This window comes from Manis pentadactyla, chromosome 1 (genome assembly GCF_030020395.1).
Source record: "Manis pentadactyla isolate mManPen7 chromosome 1, mManPen7.hap1, whole genome shotgun sequence".
Classification (NCBI taxonomy): domain Eukaryota; kingdom Metazoa; phylum Chordata; class Mammalia; order Pholidota; family Manidae; genus Manis; species Manis pentadactyla.
In genome coordinates, this window is record NC_080019.1 from 182,888,199 (window position 1) to 182,906,479 (window position 18,281).

The window sequence follows — 18,281 nt, forward strand, 5'->3', positions numbered from 1 at the left end:
CCCCTGGGTTAAGGAATCTGTGGTTTCCCTTCCCTGGGCTCTGGACCCAGTGTCTGATGTTCAATTTAGTTTGCTCTGAGGAGCCTCCAGCTATCTTGCTACCAAGCTATCTATCTATCTGGCTTTTACCAATCAGCTTGTTTCAGAACTCTTTAAGCAAAGTCATCAAAAGGTTAACTCAGAGTTCCATCATACTCATTATTTCCAGTGTTAACTATCTTCCTATTCTCTGATCACCAGTTCCTTGTGCAATCTCTTCCATCAAGCACAGGCTGACAGACTGATTCCTGATTCCTCTGAATTTGATTATTTAACCTCAAAATAAAAGTAATACCAGTATTACTGAAGCAACTCATGCTAACTTATCTTCTGCCCAAAATGAATTAAAAGTTAAACAATATAAATCCAGTAAGCTAATTCATTCTGGTATTGAAATACTTTTATATTATTGTTTATATATTATTGACCAGAGTTTGTGTTGAGTTAAATTTGGCAGGTTAAATAAAAGCTCAACATTCATCTGGGAGTAACTTTTGGAAGCCTAAAAAGTTGTGGGTTTAATCTAATTTCTTTGTACTGAGGGTATTTTTCTTATTTAAACTACAGTTATAAAATATCCATGTTGTGTAGTTTTAGAATTTTAAGAATGAAAGTCTCAGAATCAGGATATATTTTCATTTTTTCAAAGAACATGGGTTTTATCTATGTGGACACAGGGAATGTAACTAAGTTAACAGATTCATTGGGAATTTTATAAATAAGAGTAACATTTAGGTTTACATGGTTGGATACTAAAGGAAAGAAAAACTAAATAAAAGACCAATTGAAAATACATGTGGGCCTTAAATAAATTTTAATGAGTTTACCCAATACTTATTGGTAAAAATAACTAGACTCATGCATCCAATGGTGAGTTTCCAACATAAGTTACTTTTCCATATGTATGGAAAGACATAGGAAATGATTTTAAGTAGGAAGAGTGTAGCTTCAGAATGCCTATGAGTCCACATCAGTGCTTTTGTAAATCCCAAACTAAACATATACAAAAACAGAAGCCCTTTATGTCATCAGGTTTGACTATTTCCTTTGGATCTCAACATAAAGTTGGGGACATTATGTGTCATTCATTTGGGAACATTATTAGCTTTCTCAGGCCAGGAATTTAAGGAGCTCATGTGAGACTAATATAAATAGTGGGATACTAAGGAATGCAAATAAATTATAAAACATTATCCCTGAATAGTGCTGCAATCAAGTTTCAAAGAATATGCTATTCATTATTTCTTTAGGCCTTCAAATAGATCTGTGACAAAGATATATTTTTAAAATTCAGGTTATGTTAAACAAGAGGAAAGGATGCTTAAAGCAGGTGAGAGGCTTCCCTGGCCATAACAACTGAATAGTCCTTCCAGATATTGCCAAATATTTCCTTGTGGATGGAAGGTAAAATCACTCCTGGTTTGAGAACCATTTATCTAAACTAATGCATGGAGAGAAAAGGAGGTGAAAAATAGAAAGAGAGCCTAAGAGAATATGGATCAAAGTCAAAAGAGTTAACATATTTGTATTTGGAATCCTTAAAATAGATAAGACAGAGAATGGGAGAGAAAATATATTCAGGATGATATTAAGAATTTTCCGAAACAAAGTCCGTAAGTGCTGCAAACTAAAATTTGGATAAATACAGAGAATACCTTACCTACACACATAATAAATAAGGAGACTATCATATCTACACACAAATAAATAAACACCAATGACAGAGAAACTTTTCTAAGTAACCTGAGGAAGAAAGCTGATTACCTTTTAAAAAGGTGACAATAGAACAGAAATATGAATTATTTATAAATATTATTGAATGAAATAGTCAAAATCCTGAAAAGAACACAGATGCCTTACTAAAATACTGTGTTCAGTAAATATGTGTTTCAGCATTGAAGATAATTTCAGACAACAAAACATTGAGAGAATGTCTCAACAACAGACTTAAAAAAGAATATATACTAAAAGTTGTCTGTTAGTGACAAGGATAATATCTTTACCTGCCAATAAGAAAACGTCTGACATTAAGATATGAACTGCATTCTTCATGACTAAAAATGTTACCCTTTCTTGGTCACAGTGTGCCTCTCTAATGGACATAGTTACCATTTTCTGGGATACAAATGACTCTTACTCCACGTTAGGTAAATAAAATAGAATTCTTTTCTGGATAACAAAATAGACAAGATGTCATTTAATGGCATCAATCTTAATATTTCAAGTCATGGCTTTTGAGTGCCTGGCTCCTCATTAAGATGATTAATCAAAGTTGAATCCTTTGGATTATTAGTAAGAAGCTGAAGAGCAACTTTCATGAAATAATTCGATCTGTGGCAAAAGCATGGTCTAAAATATACAATGGGAATCTGCTGGTTCCACGAATCACAGGCTGCAAAAAATGAGGAAACACAGAGATGGAAATCCACAGATACATGTTTTGAAGCTATTAGTTTCACAGCTCAGAGCCAACATTTTAATATGAAATCTCCTAATATTTAAAAATGAAGATAAATAATTCTACTTGAAAAACAAACTATGGAGGCATACACTGTGGAAATATAATACCTGGGCTGCATTTGGTACATGGTCATTAAAATTATACTTGATATTTACATCTTACTATGAAAGAAGGAGTAGAAAAGGAGACAAAAAGGAGGAACCTGCTGGGCTTGTGGATCAGTACAGAAAAAGATCCTTCCACAGAAGGAAGAATTCTTGAGGAAAATACACCAACTTCAAGGTTTTGCTTGAAAATGACCTTGCCCTCCATTCATAAACCCTTACATTGTTCCTTCAACACTTTGAAAGTGTTTGGCAAAAAAAAGAAAATGGGGAAGATGGATGCGGACTATCATACTAAGGGGAACATTTTCCAGGCTTTATGGGCAAGAAAGTATAAGATTCAAATTGTTATTTGGGATTATCAGTAAATAAAATATTTGTGAGAGTTACTTACATTAGGAGCAGTTATTTCCTTACTTTGCTTTTTCTTGTAGGAGCCCTGATTTATGTTTGCTTTTCAGTTTGAATGCAACTTTTATTAATATTTTTAAAGAACCAACATCAGGCTTTATTATATTTTACACAAAGTACTTTTTTACTCTTACATTGTTTTTTACCTTTGGTTCTTCTTTTTATTTTCTTTTGTCTTGATTTATTGTTCTGTATTCTAACTTCTTGATCTAAAGCCATTCTTCTATTGAAATATGTACATATTTTTATTGAAGTATAGTTGATATACAATATTATATAAGTTTCAAGAATACAACACATGGTTCAACAGTTACCCATATTATTAAATCCTCACCCCGACTAGTGCAGTTACTCTCTGTCAACATAGGAAGATGTTGCAGAATCATTGGCAATGTTCTCCATGCTGCACTACCATCCTCATCACCAACTTATATTATGATTAAGATTTTTGTTCCTCTTTATTCTCCAAGCCATCCCCACCCACCTGCCCCAACCTCTCCCAATAGTAACCACCAGTCACTTCTCAGTGTCTGTGAGTCTACTGCTGTTTTGTTTATTTTGCTTCTTTTTCATATTCCACAAATAAATGAAATCATATGGTATTTGTCTTTCTCTTCCTGGCATATTTCACTTAGCATGATACCCTTTAGGCCCATCCATGTAGTCACAAATGGCAGGATTTCTTTCTTTTTTAAGGCTGAATAATATTCCATTGTGTATATGTACCACCTCTTCTTTATCCATTCATCTATTAATGGAAACTTTAGTTGCTTCTATATATTGGCTATTTATATTTGTTATTGTAAATAATGCAGCAATAAACATAGGGGTGCATATATCTTTTCAAATCAGGGATTTTGTTTTCTTTGGGCAAATTCTTAAAAGTGGAATTATTGTATCATATAGTATTTCTATTTTTAGTTTTTTGAGGGACCTCCATACTGCTTTCCATAGTGACTGTACCAATTTACATTCCCACCAACAGTGTAAGAGGGTGTCCTTCCTCCACAGCCTTGACAACACTTGTTACTTCCTGTCTTTTGGATAGTGGACATTCTAACTTGTGTGGGGTGATAGCTCATTGTGGTTTTGATTGCATTTCCCTGATTATTAGCGATGTGGAACATCTTGTCATTTGCCTGTTAGCAGTCTATATTTCTTCTTTGGAATCAATTTTATATACTTAATGAATAAAATTCCCTCAAAGCACTGAATTGGCTGAAATTGATAAGTTTTGGTGCTTTGTCTTCAATATCATTCAGATCAAAGAATTTCTTAATGTCTACTAATGTTTCCTCTATGACCAAAGAACATACTATGAATTATTATGATCATGTAAATTTGTTAAATCTTGTGTTTGTTAAGTGCAATGCATCCAATGTGTTGATTTGATAAAATATTTTAAATGAGTTGGTCAAATGTTCTATACCCTAAGTAATTTTTGTCTTCTTTTACATCTCTAAGCATTGTGAGTGTGATAGTCATGGGAAGACTCATGTCTTTTAAAAATTATGACCATCCTTCTTTATCACTAGTAAATCTTCTGTGATACTAATAAAGCTAGCTTCCTTCGGGTTGTTTTAAATGATACATGACATTTCTTTCAATATTACTATGGGTTTTTATTTTGTCTTATTTTTTATTGAAATAAAGTTGATATATAATATTATATTGGTTTCAAGTATACAACATAATGGTTCAGTAGTTACCCACATTATTAAATCCTCACCCCAACTAGTACAGTTACTCTTTGTCAACATAGGAAGATGTTACAGAATCATTGGCTATATTCTCCATGCTGCACTACCATCATAAAACTCGAAATAGAAATTCCACATGCGCTTTTATTTTTACTTCTTGGTCTTGAAAGCAGAATGTTGTAGCTCCTCTGTTTTTAACTCAATCTGGCATTCTGAGTGCATATTGGACTCTTTCATCCTTTTCTGTTCCATATACACACATATATCTGTATATATGTATATGTGTATATATGAGTTTACAGCATACCAATTTATAATTTTGTTGTTATTTGCTCTATCTTTTAAGTTACTTTTCATTTCTTTTCTGATTTTTTAGGATTAGTAAAAAACTTCAATATTCTCATTTTCCTCCATTTTAGTGTAATAATTGCATTATTTTACTGATTTTAGAATTTCTGAGGAATTTCAATGTATACTCTTGATTTATCTCTGCTTAATAAAAGTTATTATTTTACAATTTTGCATTTAATACTAAATCGTCAAACACCTTAAATTCAATTGCTCTCTTTTCAGGTATTGTTCTCATGCATTTTAATTTCTACGTACATTTTAAAACTAAATATTTCACATTTTGTTTTGTGAATTTTGTATCCAAGTGTAATTTATACTTAGCCATATATTTACCTTTTATTTCTTCCTACATTTCCATGTTTGTCTCTGAGAATAGTTTCTTTGAACTTGAAGAAAGTCCTTAGTATATAGCATAGAGAACTGATTAGAAGTAGACATTCAGGTGTCCTGCACTGGAGAAATAATCTTAAGGAGATTGTTTAGAGGGAAAAGAGATGTTTACAATAAGGGAGAAAAATGTAGGAGTGGATCTGATGGGGCTGCAATGACTGACAGGAGCTGTTCTAAGAATGAGATGTCTGGATGTATACACAATGGCAAAACAGCAACATATATTTAAAAATTAATAAATTTCATTCATTTTGAACTGTTTTGATGTGAGTAACATTTAAATTCAAGAAATTGTAAGTTTAAAATAAGGCAGAGGAGAAACCTGATGTTCGCTGTGTCCCCCATCATTCACTTCTTCCAGTCACCTCAACGGAGTCCTACCGTTTGATTCTGTTCTCTTGGGCTAAAACTGATCTCTATTGGTTACTCTTTGCCAATGTTCTTGTATCTTGCTTCCAAACCCTTGTCCAGGATTCCCTCTGTGCCTAGGATTCCTCATTCATCGTTGGGCCTCCTCCATTAGATATGGGATATTCTGCATTAATACTTTATTTTTGGACAATACTTTATAAGAATAGGAGTGAATGGTCACAAACAGATTCAGTCTTTAAGAAGGCTTTTTGGCAAGGGCGAAGCTATGCCTCTAATCAAATAAAAAGAAAGGTGATGTCATTTCAATCTCCACCCTTAGAAAGAACGCATATCCCAGCAAGGCGAGAATCAGATACACAAGCAGTGTATTCAGGAAGAACAGGAGGCACATTCCTGGCCATGATGGCATTGTCATTAATGCAAAACGGTCATAGAATTTGTAACATGAGAGTAATTCATTGGCTTTGTGTTATAACACAAAATATTATAGCACCCATAAAAACTATGTGTGGAAAACTATGAAACCGCAATTACAGAGATTACTGAGTTACATAAGTGAGGGAGCACAAATATGCAAAGGATGACCCTGTAGGTTACCACACCTACCGCTGTCAGTATATACAGCTGGGCTTCTCTGCCTACAAGGGCTTTCAGATGACCTGCTGTGAGCCCACCAGGTGCCAGACGTCCTGTGAGGTGTCCAGCCCCTGCCAGGTGTCCTGCTACCACCCAAGGACCTCCATGTTCTGCAGTCCCTGCCAGTCAACTTATGGTGGGTCTCTGGGCTACAGATCCACACACTGCTACTCCCTGGGCTATGGATCCCAGGGCTTCAGGCCCTTGACTTACGGAATCAGTGGCTTCCCTACTTAGAGCTATGGATCCAGATTCTGCCCTCCCACCTATTTTGGTTTTCCGTGTCTCCAGTCATTTTGTTACCAGCCAATCTGTGGATATGGCTTCTACAGATTAACTTGTTGAATGTCCAGATCTTTTTGCAGCATGTCAACTATTTCATTCTCTCAAGAAACAACTCTCTTGAGGGTCTTCAAAGACTAATTGCTCACCCACTCTATGGCCACTAGCCTAGCTTACAGATTGGTTTTTGCAGAATGTAAAACTCACAAATCTAAACCTGAAATCATAGAGCTGCACTGGTGATGGGAATCATCCGGTTATTAGATATCCTTCAAAACTTAAGAAAATCTAATTATCTTAAGTAATTAAACACATTTATTCTGGCACCCATATATGTTGTTGTTGTTATTTGCTTTTTACTGACTAGGAATTTCTTTCACTATTTGTTGGGTTTATATATGAATAATGTTAATTTGCTTCAGAAAGCAAGTTTTGGAACCCAAGGGGTGGAAGAATTTGAAATTAAATTTTTGGTCTTTAGATCTTTTTTGCCTTTGTATAAGTAAAACTCACGATAGCTACATAAGTCTAATCATTTAAATCAGTAGCTTTTATATATTTCTCTTCATAGAAGAAGAAAAGCACAAAGTTGGTAGATATATATGGAATGCAGAGAGAAAGAATAAAATTTAGATACATTGCTAGGTTTACACTTGAAATAAGAATTAAATGTAAATCTAACTTGTGGCTGTTTATTTTCAGGAAATATTAAATATAAAGCTTGAATAACTTCCATTAAGTTTATGCAGTGTTAGTTGGTAAAAGTGACCAAATTCCTGAATTCCAGTAAGTACTTTCCCATGGAATTCATTTCTTTATGGTGTGTAAGGAGGAAGTTGATTATTCTTGGTATAAAGAATTTTGGTTCAGGACCTGTGGCTATTTACTCCTATGCTCTCCAATGCCTCAAATTACATATGACTGAGAACCACAGCTTTTATGTCAGCAAAAATGGAGACTCTTTGTTTTTATATTTTATAGTTGTGTGCTAATCTTTTATAGGCCATGTATTCCAGAAGACAATATGTTGCTATGTCAAGACACAGTTTGATAAAGAGGCATATCCAATAATAAAAAGCTGTTATCTTTGTGTTGAACTAAATAAATGTTCAAAGAGTTTTTCAAGTCATAATTTCTTTAGAATCTTAGCACCCAGAGGAAAATATATTTTGTGCTACATTTCTTTTAAACATGACGCAGTGGAGGCTCAAAGTAAGTCAAGGTCTAGCCGAAGTTCCAAGTCTTAGAGAGAAATTATTGTCTACAATTTCCTGAAAAATGTAGCCTACTATGGAAAGAAAGAAATCGAAGCAGTATAAGATGTAATAGAGGAAGTTTGAGAAGATAAATGGAATGAACAGAGCAGAGAGATATAAATTTACCAGGTATATTTAAAAAATGTTTGGATGACAATAATCCTAGGTTTCATATCCACCTATTAAAGTTACTGAGCCAGATTTTTAGGGACAATCTTCACTCCAGATCTTTGGTCTGTGCTAATCAATTTGCATATATCACAAATATTTTACCAGCCATTCTTATATACAGAAATTTAACATGATATTATTTACTAAATATAATCTTTAAGAGCATCATACTGGGTAGTTCAAATCATTCTTATCAATAAGAATCCTAGCAAAACTAGATAAAATAATCTGCACAAACACTGGAGCACTATCTGGTTGAGAACTGCTAGATTTAAATTAGGACAGGTTTTAAGTGAAATGAAATGTTGGTGTTTGGGTTGTTTTCTTCCTAGAGTTGTCCTAATTCCAAAAATGTTAATGGGCTCGTGGTTATGAATGAGTTGAATCAGAATGCCCATGGAATTCAGGGCCTTCTTAGGGAGGTGGGAATACAGGTAAGCATTTCTAGGCTTTTGGAACATTCTGGCTTTTAAATACTCTATTAGAATATTAAGGGTAAACAAGCAAAGAATATATAAGAACTGAAGCCAATCTGAATTGCAACAGTCTTGATGATTTAAGAGTGTTAGTAATTTTACCCCAGCTTGGCACATTCAAAGTAAATTTCTCTGGAAATAGACCCATTTGGAGCTCAAGTTACTTACAGTAGTTGAATAAAAATTACCAGTGCTACAAAAACGCAAGATAAGAGTAAACTATAAGACAACCAGAGTATAAACAAACCTATAGGAGATCCAGATAATGGACAAAATGGAAATGTACAGTAAAATAACTGTGGTTATTACCCTTAAGAAATTAAAGACAAATTCAAGGATTTTGACAGAGTGCTAGAATATACAAAAATGTACACAAAAAAGCTAACACTGTAAGATACAATAGCTAACTTGAACAAAATTTAAATAAATTAAAAGCAAACGAAAACAGTCTAAAATCTCAGACTGTCCTTCCTCCCAGCTGACATACAGAATGTAATAATGAGCTCAGATCAGAATGTGGAAGCATATCTTGCCAGGGTATAGGCAAACTGGAGGTGTAATAAAGCTGATGAAAATTGGGGACAGTGCCTGCTTAACTCAATTTCTTTGAGGAATCTTACTAATAAGCCCTTCACCTTTCTAACATGCAGAAGGAAGGACTTACAGTCTCTAGAAAATAACAAACCAAAATATGTGCATATGTATATCTGTGTGTACATGTGTATCAATTGTATAATCATATGTGCATATATATACAATTATATGTCTATATAAAATAAGTATTTATACTCTAAAATCTACTGTTGTTTTTATAAAGCAATGAAACATTACAAAAATTTCAAAACCACATAAATAGTTTCCCAGTAAAAAAGAAAAACAATAGAAGCAAGTTCACTTTTAGGACAAATACTAAAAATAGTTGACATGGACTTTGAAATGACTGTGATGAATAGAATATGTGAATAATTTAAGAAAAAAATCAATCAATATAATTGATTAACATGGAGAATTTTAAGAGATACAGAAATTTAAAAAAACCTAATGGATATCCTCAAACAGAAAATTAAAGATTTAAAATTAAAATAGGATGAAGAGAGTATCTGACAAAACAGAAGTAAAGATGAACTTGGAGATGGATTTTAAAGAAAAACTGTTTCAAATGTAAGCAATACAGAGAAATAAAGATTGAAAAAAACCCTAAAGATTTGGAAACTTGTTGAAACACATCAAACAGTATTAAAACAATGGAACAAAAGTCTCAGAAAAAAATATTGGACAGAAAAAAAAGAGAAGGAAAGAAAAACTATCGCAAAAATTTGTACATTTGACCAAAAAAAAGCAAACAACAATAAAAACAAAAACGAACAAACAAAAAAAGTCCTCCAAGTCACAAATCCAAAAATCTTAGGGTACTTGAATCAGAATAAACAACAACAAAAAAATACAGATTTAGATACATTAGTTCATTGGTGGAAAACAAAGATAGAAAGAAAATCTTTAGAGAAAAATAGAGACTACATACAGGGCAATAGTAATAAGAAATGCAAAGATGGGGCTGGGTTGAGCAGTATCTGAGTGCATGCAAAGTTTTCTTCAACTGACACCCCCACCATTCACTACAATACAAATGTAACATCTAATGAAAAGCTGGAAGAGAAAGGTTACAAGCTTGTTTGATTTGTGCGGATGATAATAAGGAGGATTCTATACTCCAAAAACAAATTTATTAACTTTCTCCTTTTGTCAAACAGTAGTTCTGTATCCAATTTGTTGTATGGTTCCTCTTAAGTTTCCCATGATGTCTGTTTTGAAGACAGGAAGAATGGGGGAAGGCTAAGACTCTTACCTGGGTCCAGAAGGCATGGGGTCCGTCTTGGTGCCTTCCCAAGGACAAAACTCATTGTTACTGAAAATGAGTTTCTAGAGCAACTCATATGTCCATTTGAGTTGCATCTCATCATTAAATTGGATATGCTTTGATTTGTTTAATGGCTACTTTCTAAACACTAATAAATATAGTATTTCAAGAGAAGGTTGTTAAAAAATATGTATTACTGTATGTGAGCTAGACATAAAAACAAATAATATCTTTGCATAGAGCCAAAGAATCTTTAAAGAAATTTCTTATGCATTATTTCATCATACTCTCAAGCAGAGCTGGGAGGTATTTATTCATTATATTCTGAGGGCATTTTAACAGATGCAAAAATAGAGGCTCACAGATATTCGTAGACTTGCCAAAAGTGTCCTTTCTTTAAGGAAATGAAAATGTCCCACTCTCTTCTTAAATGCATTGTATACGAGAGATGTGACTATGTATATCACTGACCTAAACTTGCTTATTGCATATCTGTGGAACTTGACACCTAGAAGAGTTAGTTTCTGGGTCTAACAGTGGTTTAATGATAAGGCTAGGGAGAGAACTCAGTTCTTAAGTTTCATTTTCATGCAACTTAAATTTTGACATGTGATCTCAACTTTGTTTTTTGTTGTTGTTATTTAATTTTTATTAAGGTATGATTGATATACACTCTTATGAGGGTTTCACATGAAAAAACAATGTGGTTACTACATTTACCCATATTATCAAGTCCCCCCCCAATACCCCAATGGAGTCACTGTCCATCAGTGCAGCAAGTTGCCAGATGATCTCAACTTCTTTACCCTTCAGTCATCCTCTCCCTTCTCCTCCTCCTCCCCATTATCATCACCATCATCATCACCACTGTATTGCTTGAGAAATAATCATGGTTTCTATACTGTTACTGGGAAATCTAAAGGAATTGAAACAATGAGAGAAAATATAGAAAGTTTCATTTGGTTTTCCCTTAACAGAAGTTGAAATGGCAGTGTTGGGTACTGTCCTGTGAAGTCAATCTTATTTTGTTTATAACTTCCATGATTCTTGAAAATGTCATAATTCAAGTCACCCTTACATGCAAATTCTCACTGTGGGCCACAGTCATTTTAGACATCTAGAAAACAGACAAAATAGCATCAATGTGAAGGAATACTTTTTGGCCAATGGGAGCTATCTCTGGTAATTATGTTATTTTTATATTTTAGACATGAAAGTAGTTCTCGGTCCCCTAGAAATACTCTAGTTAGAAAGCAAAGTGCCTCTTAAAGACCAATCAGGGACAGATTCAGTGGTAATTACACAGCAATATAATGAGATATTTACACACAACTAGTAATTACAATGTTGAGTACAGTAAACATGTAATACAATGACTGGTGCTGAAATTAAATACAATAATGTCTCATTTAAGGATATTAGTATCAAAGTTTAAAAACTTTATCATTATATCTCACAGAACTGTCTCAGTCCCATACAAAAGTAGCTCTAGAAATAGCCAACCTGTACCCCTAAGGTTTTTGCACCATTATGAATTTACCAGGATTCTCCTGATAAGATTCTCTCTTTATTCCAGCAACAGTGATTCCATTTTTCAGTCTCCTATAAAGGAAGCCCCATTCTCTACCAGATTCTCATTAGATCTCCCATAGATCCTGTACCTACCAGAAATACCCTGCTCATCTGTTACACTCACTGGCTCTGTGAATTTTGAATTCAGGGGTTCAGTTCCCAAGCTCTGGCTGCCTAAGCAACTTTATTTCCAAGAATTGCCAGTCATTTTTTTACCAGCCATCATGTGGTTCTGACTTCTAGGGATTAATTTTATTCAGTTTCCCAGGAAACTCATCATGACTCATTTCTAATACAATTGATTTCACCAATTTCTATTTATTTATTCTTGTCACATTAGTGGTTACAGATAACAGCATTGTCTTCACCCCTCAAATTCAATTTCCATATTTTGTATTAGTCATGCCTCAGTAGTACATCATCAAATATCTTGTACCAGACAGTTCTCAAAATTATATTCATTCAGTTCTGCTCTAAGGAAATAAATGATGAATGAATGTTCTATTTTTCCAAGGAGAATGGATTCATTCATATGCTACACTGCAATGAGAAAATTTTAAAACAATATTTTAAAATGTGGTTCCTGTTTCTTTGAACTTACTATCTAGTAAAGTTATTATTTACTTCTACTAAGCAATTATTTAATTAAAATAGTGATTACAGCTGTAAATGAGCAATTCCTCAACAAATAATTATATTTAACAATGAGATCTTAACTATCTTAGAAGTCAACAAAGCTTCCCGAAGAAACGTTTTATAACTGAGTCTGAAAAATAAGTAAAAATAACTTGATCAGGGTAGAAACTGGACCAGTTAGAAGATGACTGCACTAATTTGTATGAGAATGACAAAACATAATTAATGAGGTCCAATAGTTAGAACGTCTGCACATGGAAAAACATGAACAAACACTGCACAAAAGAAGACATGAAGATAGCCAATAAGCACAAGAAAAGGTACTCAATATCATTATCCACCAAGTAAATGCAACTTAATATCACAATGAAATACTGCCTATGTCCAATCAATGGCTAAAAGAAATATGACAGTATCAACTGTTGATGAGGATGTAGAGGTCCTAGAATTCAGGGCATGGCTGGTTGGAGAGTAAAATGACAAAAACTAACTTTGGAAAACTGCTGGGCAATTTCTAATGAAGTTAAACATATGCTTATTCTATGGGCCAGAAATTCCATTTGGAAGTTTTTATCCAAGAAAGTAAAACCATATGTCCACAAAAAGATAAACAATCAATATTCTTTGCAGTTTCATTAAGTGAAAAAAAAAGTTTTAATTCTAAAACAATGTCAACAGGTGATGGAACAAACACATTGTGATATATTCCCACAAAGGAACACTACAAAGAAATAAAATTAATTAATTTAATAAGCAACATGGAGAATCTCAAGAACATTATGTTGGGTGAAAAAAGCTGGACACACATGATAAAATATTGTGTGATCTAATTTTACAAAGTTCTAGAACAGGAAAAGGCATTCTATGGTGATAGAAATAGTAACAGTAGTTGGCTCTGGGGTCAGAAATTTATTACAAAGGAGCATGAGGTTACTTACAGGGGTGGGGAAATGTTCTATTTGTTGCTTAGGTAGTTGTACATAGGTGTATATATTTGTCCAAAGAACAAAACTCTACCTTTAACATCTGTTCATTGTACATAAATACAAACTGAATTTAAAAGATTGCTTTAAAAATAACAAATCAACCTTATACCTCCGCTTAAAACCATTCAGTGGCTCTTGTTGCTTTTAGAAAAAAGTACAATCCTAAATTAGACCACTAAAGACCTTCATACAATGGCCCACAAATTTTTGTGGCTTATTTCAAGTCATTCTTTTTCCCTCAGTGTCCAGACAAAATGTTTTTCAGTTTTATAATTTAGGATCACATTTCAAGACTTTAATCCTAAAAGACACTTCTCCAGGCTCCAGTTATCCATTGCCTAGTTATTATTTAGACCTATTTCAAATGCTACTCCTCTGGAAAAATTTTCTTGACCATCACACTAGGTAAGGTTCCCTTGATATGTGTTACTTTAGCATCAATAACTCATTCACAGTTCATTGTTATTGCAGTTAAATAATTATTTATTTAGTAGTTGCTTTCTCTATAAGACTTTCAGTCCAGTTAGAACAGACCACACATTTTGTTAATCCATTTTTATTATAGAGTAATACACAAATATAATCTTATTTTTAAAAATATATCCGACAGTATATTTCCATAGCACAGATTTGGCTCATGGTAAAGGCTCCATGAAAATATTGTGGAAAATGGTGGTACTCACAAAATGTCTGGCAATGTGTTCTGTAGCATGATTAAACACACACACACACACACACACACACACACACACACACACACACACTCACAGTGACAGGAAGGAAGCTGGGAGGATAAAGTTACTGTCTGTAATCACTAATAAGATCAACATTAGTGAATAGAAATTATTGAAATCAGGCTCCTAGGAATGATTAATGAGAGGATTTTCTGGGAAATTGGTTACATTTATTCTTGGAAATCAGAACTGGAAACCAGTTGGTAGACAGATGCTCAGCACTTTCTGGAACTTTAGCTATATGGGCAGTAAAAGTTTGGGACCTAAACACCTGAGTTCACAGTCTGTGCTGTTCTGCACCTGACAAAAAGTGCAGCAGGAGGAAGCTGTAGGATTAGAAGAAACTAGGTGGAAGCCAGAGAAGTGCCAGCTGGTCTCCCATTAATTGTGTGTAGAGTGGGATTAACTTGGTGAAATCTGGGCAACCGCAATTCACTCTACTATAATTAATTGTTGAAATAAAAAGAATAAAACCTGTACTCTGGGCAATGTAGAATGTATCAGAAACTTGGAACAGAGGAAGGTCCAGTTTCCTGAAAGGTAATGGTAAGACATCAGCTCAGGAGTTATAAGTTTCTTATAAAATCATACAGTTTCCCTATCTTGACTATCAATTAAAATGGAATATAATATATAACTTCAATTGTGACTGTTGTATTGCAAGTTCATTGAATTTTACTGTTTGTGAGCACTTCATTGTAGTACTATTTACAGTTAATCAGTCCATGAGTTGTTGGTTTGTAGATTTGCTAGTTTACTAGTTTTGGTAGGCAGAATAATGACCCCTCAAAGATATGCATATCCTGAACCATGGGACTGGTGAAAGTGTTATTTTATGTGGCAAGGGTAATTAAGATAGGAGATGGAATTCAAGTTGCTCCTCAGCTGACCTTAAGCCAAGAGGATTACCGGGTGGGCCTAATATACTCATAAGCATCCTAGAAATGAAAGGGAGGTGGAAGAGTAGGTGAGAGTCATGCAGCGCAAGATGAGTTGACACCGTTGCTGACTCTGAAGATGGAGGAAGCTGGGCGGGGCTAAGAAATGCAGGTTGGCCTCTAGAGAACTAAAAAAGGCAAGTAAATAGACGTTTCCCTAGAGCCTCTGGAAAGGAATGCAGCCCTGCCAGCCTTTGTATTTAGCCCAATGAGCCTATGTGACTTCAGACTTACAGAATTGTACAAAAATAAATTCATATTGTTCAAACCAGTAGTTTTGATATAATTTGTTACAGCAGTCATACATTCTCAAAAGCCAGAAAACTTAACACTCCTGCATCTGAAATCGAGATATTAACAGAAGAGGCCTCAACTTGTCCAAAATGTTACAGCTGTTTCCCATGAGTGCTTTGCCATTGCTTATGTTTTGGGGTAAGAAATTTGATTTATTTCTCTTGGTTAAAGATTATAAGCATAAAATCGACTTGGATCATTAAAAGTCATGAGCAGGACTGTTTACAGAGGAGTTTACTATTTACCATTTTCAATTTTATACTGCAATGGCTGATGAATTTTTCCCCCAAATTTTCTTTTATTATTTCTTTATTCTTTCCTCTGATGATATATAAGCACCATAATTATTTCCTAAACATGGTGGAGAGAGGAGAGAGGGAGAAGGAGATGGGGAAGTGAGGGACCACATGAGGGAAAAGAGGAGATAAGAAAGAATGGAATTGTTGGATAGAAAAAAAGTAGTTCTACTTATAAGTCTACAATAACTTGCCTTATAATCTTGTAAAATTCTAACTTTTCCGTGTTTTAATTTCCACCTCTATAGAATAAACAGGCTGAATTTGATGACCTCCACAGCTCCTTTTATATTTCATATTTTAACACTTTGGTAGTAAGGGAGGAAATTAAGAGAACATGAAGAGATGACTGAAAAATACATGTAAGACTGGGATTTTTGTCAAGCCTCCAATGCTCTGTATTCCATTTCCTAATTTCAGGGATGTTTGAGGATCTTATAAAATAAAGAATAGGAAAAATATTTAAACATTGTTTGTTCTACATAAAGATTATGTCTCCGATTATTAACATACTATCTATGATAGCACCTTACTTTCATAACACTTAGAGATAAGGGAGAAGAATGGTATAAACAAAGGATATTCCATTTTTTGTCAATATATAACTGAGTAATTTTCAGTGACATTAAAGGTTCTTTTTGGCAGTTAGGTTCAGTTTATATTTTGGCAAAAAATCCAGGGGCAGCTTAATACTTGTTGAGCCTGGTCCTTTCAACCATCTAGGTTTTCTTCCCATCCATGTTGCTCTTATACAAATAGAGGTAATTTGAGTAGAGTGAAAATAGTAATAATAGTAATTGAAATACAGGGATTGGGTCAATTAAAAAGATATGTGACCTTCCGGCATGGTGATTATCTGAAGCTCATAGGTGCTCTTTTTCTAAGAATTTACTCCCACACACTAGTCTTTCATTTTAATAAATTTCATGCACAGGCTTCATCATCTAAATCTAAATTTTGTTCCTAAACTCGTCAAACCTCTTTAATATAGAGTGTCCTTAGAGATGCATTGTCCATATTCATTATGTGCACTAGATATTCAAATCTCTTGAGATTTTCATTAAGAGAGAGGCTGTACCTACAAACTGTGGGAATCTTGCTTAAAAAGAAGGAATTATCTAAGCCCAACCAAAATTAGTGCATAGCCCCCAAAATCTGAGCTTTCCAAAGCCCATTAACAGAAGTAATGACTCCACAAATCCTAGTTGACACATTAATAGTAAATAACAACATGAACAGCATGCTTGGATAACAAAATGAAGAGTTTATTAAAATAGAATTATTTGACTTTCCAACTATTTTTGTAAGAAATGCAAATCAGTTCTATCAACAGTGCATTTCAAATTGCTCATTAATTTTTCAGTTTGACAGAGTTAATCTATCAGCAAGTGTGAAGGCTGAAGAAGTAAAGAGTTACTAGTGATCATGGAATATTAGGATACTTTTCAAAAGAAGAAGTTTAGATAACAGATAATCTCAGTATAGAATCTGCGTTTCTGAAATTGGCATGGCTACACATTAATCAGTAGAAGCCAGATCTGTAGCGTGGTCAGTAACAAGATGAATAGAAACTCCTGGAAGGAAAGCAAGTTGGGGGGTACAATCTGGATCCATAGCTCAGAGAAGGGAAACCACAGACTCCATAACCCAGGGGTCTGAAGGCACTGGGTCCACAGCCCTGGGAGGAGAAGCTGCTGGACCCACAGCCCAGAGACCCAGAGTAAGTTGACAGGGAGGGACTGCAGAGCGTGGAGGTCCTCGGACGGTAGCAGGACACCTGGCAGGGGCTGGGCTCCACGCAGGACGTCTGGCATCTGGCAGGCTCACGGAAGGCCTCCTGACAACCCCTGTAGACAGAGGAGCCCAGCTGGCAGGGGCTGGGAGAGCAGAGGTCGGTGCTGTAGACCAGGTTGCTGGGGTAGGAAGAGCCTGGGTAGCGCAGGTAGCCCCCTAGGGAGCAGGAGGAGAAGTTTCTGGAGCAGCAGTTGTAGGACATGTTGACAGGTGACCTGAGTTCTGCTGAGTTCAGGGAGAAGATTCTGAGTTTTAATTTTACCTCTAGACAGAGACATATATATATTGTCAGCAACAGGTGTGGTAACCTAGAGAGTCATCCTTTATGTATTTGTGCTCCCTCATTTATGTATGTGGAACTAGTATCATCTTTAATTGCAGTTGAATAGCTTTCCACACATTGTATTTATGGGTGTTATAATTTTGGTGTTATAGCCAAAGCCAATGAACTACTCCTATGTCAGAAATGACATAATGTACCTACATAATGACCCTAATGCTGTCCCATCAGAGTCAGGAAAACC

General features: G+C 34.7%; 1 protein-coding gene across 1 annotated transcript; it reads right to left on the reverse strand.

The window, feature by feature from the left end:
- Positions 1-17,209: 17,209 nt before the first annotated feature.
- Positions 17,210-17,999, reverse strand: LOC118932665 (keratin-associated protein 13-2-like). The gene has a single exon (XM_036926332.2). The coding sequence runs from the start codon at positions 17,957-17,959 to the stop codon at positions 17,513-17,515; it is 447 nt and encodes a 148-aa protein (XP_036782227.2). The 5' UTR covers positions 17,960-17,999; the 3' UTR covers positions 17,210-17,512.
- Between the last annotated feature and the right edge of the window lie 282 nt (positions 18,000-18,281).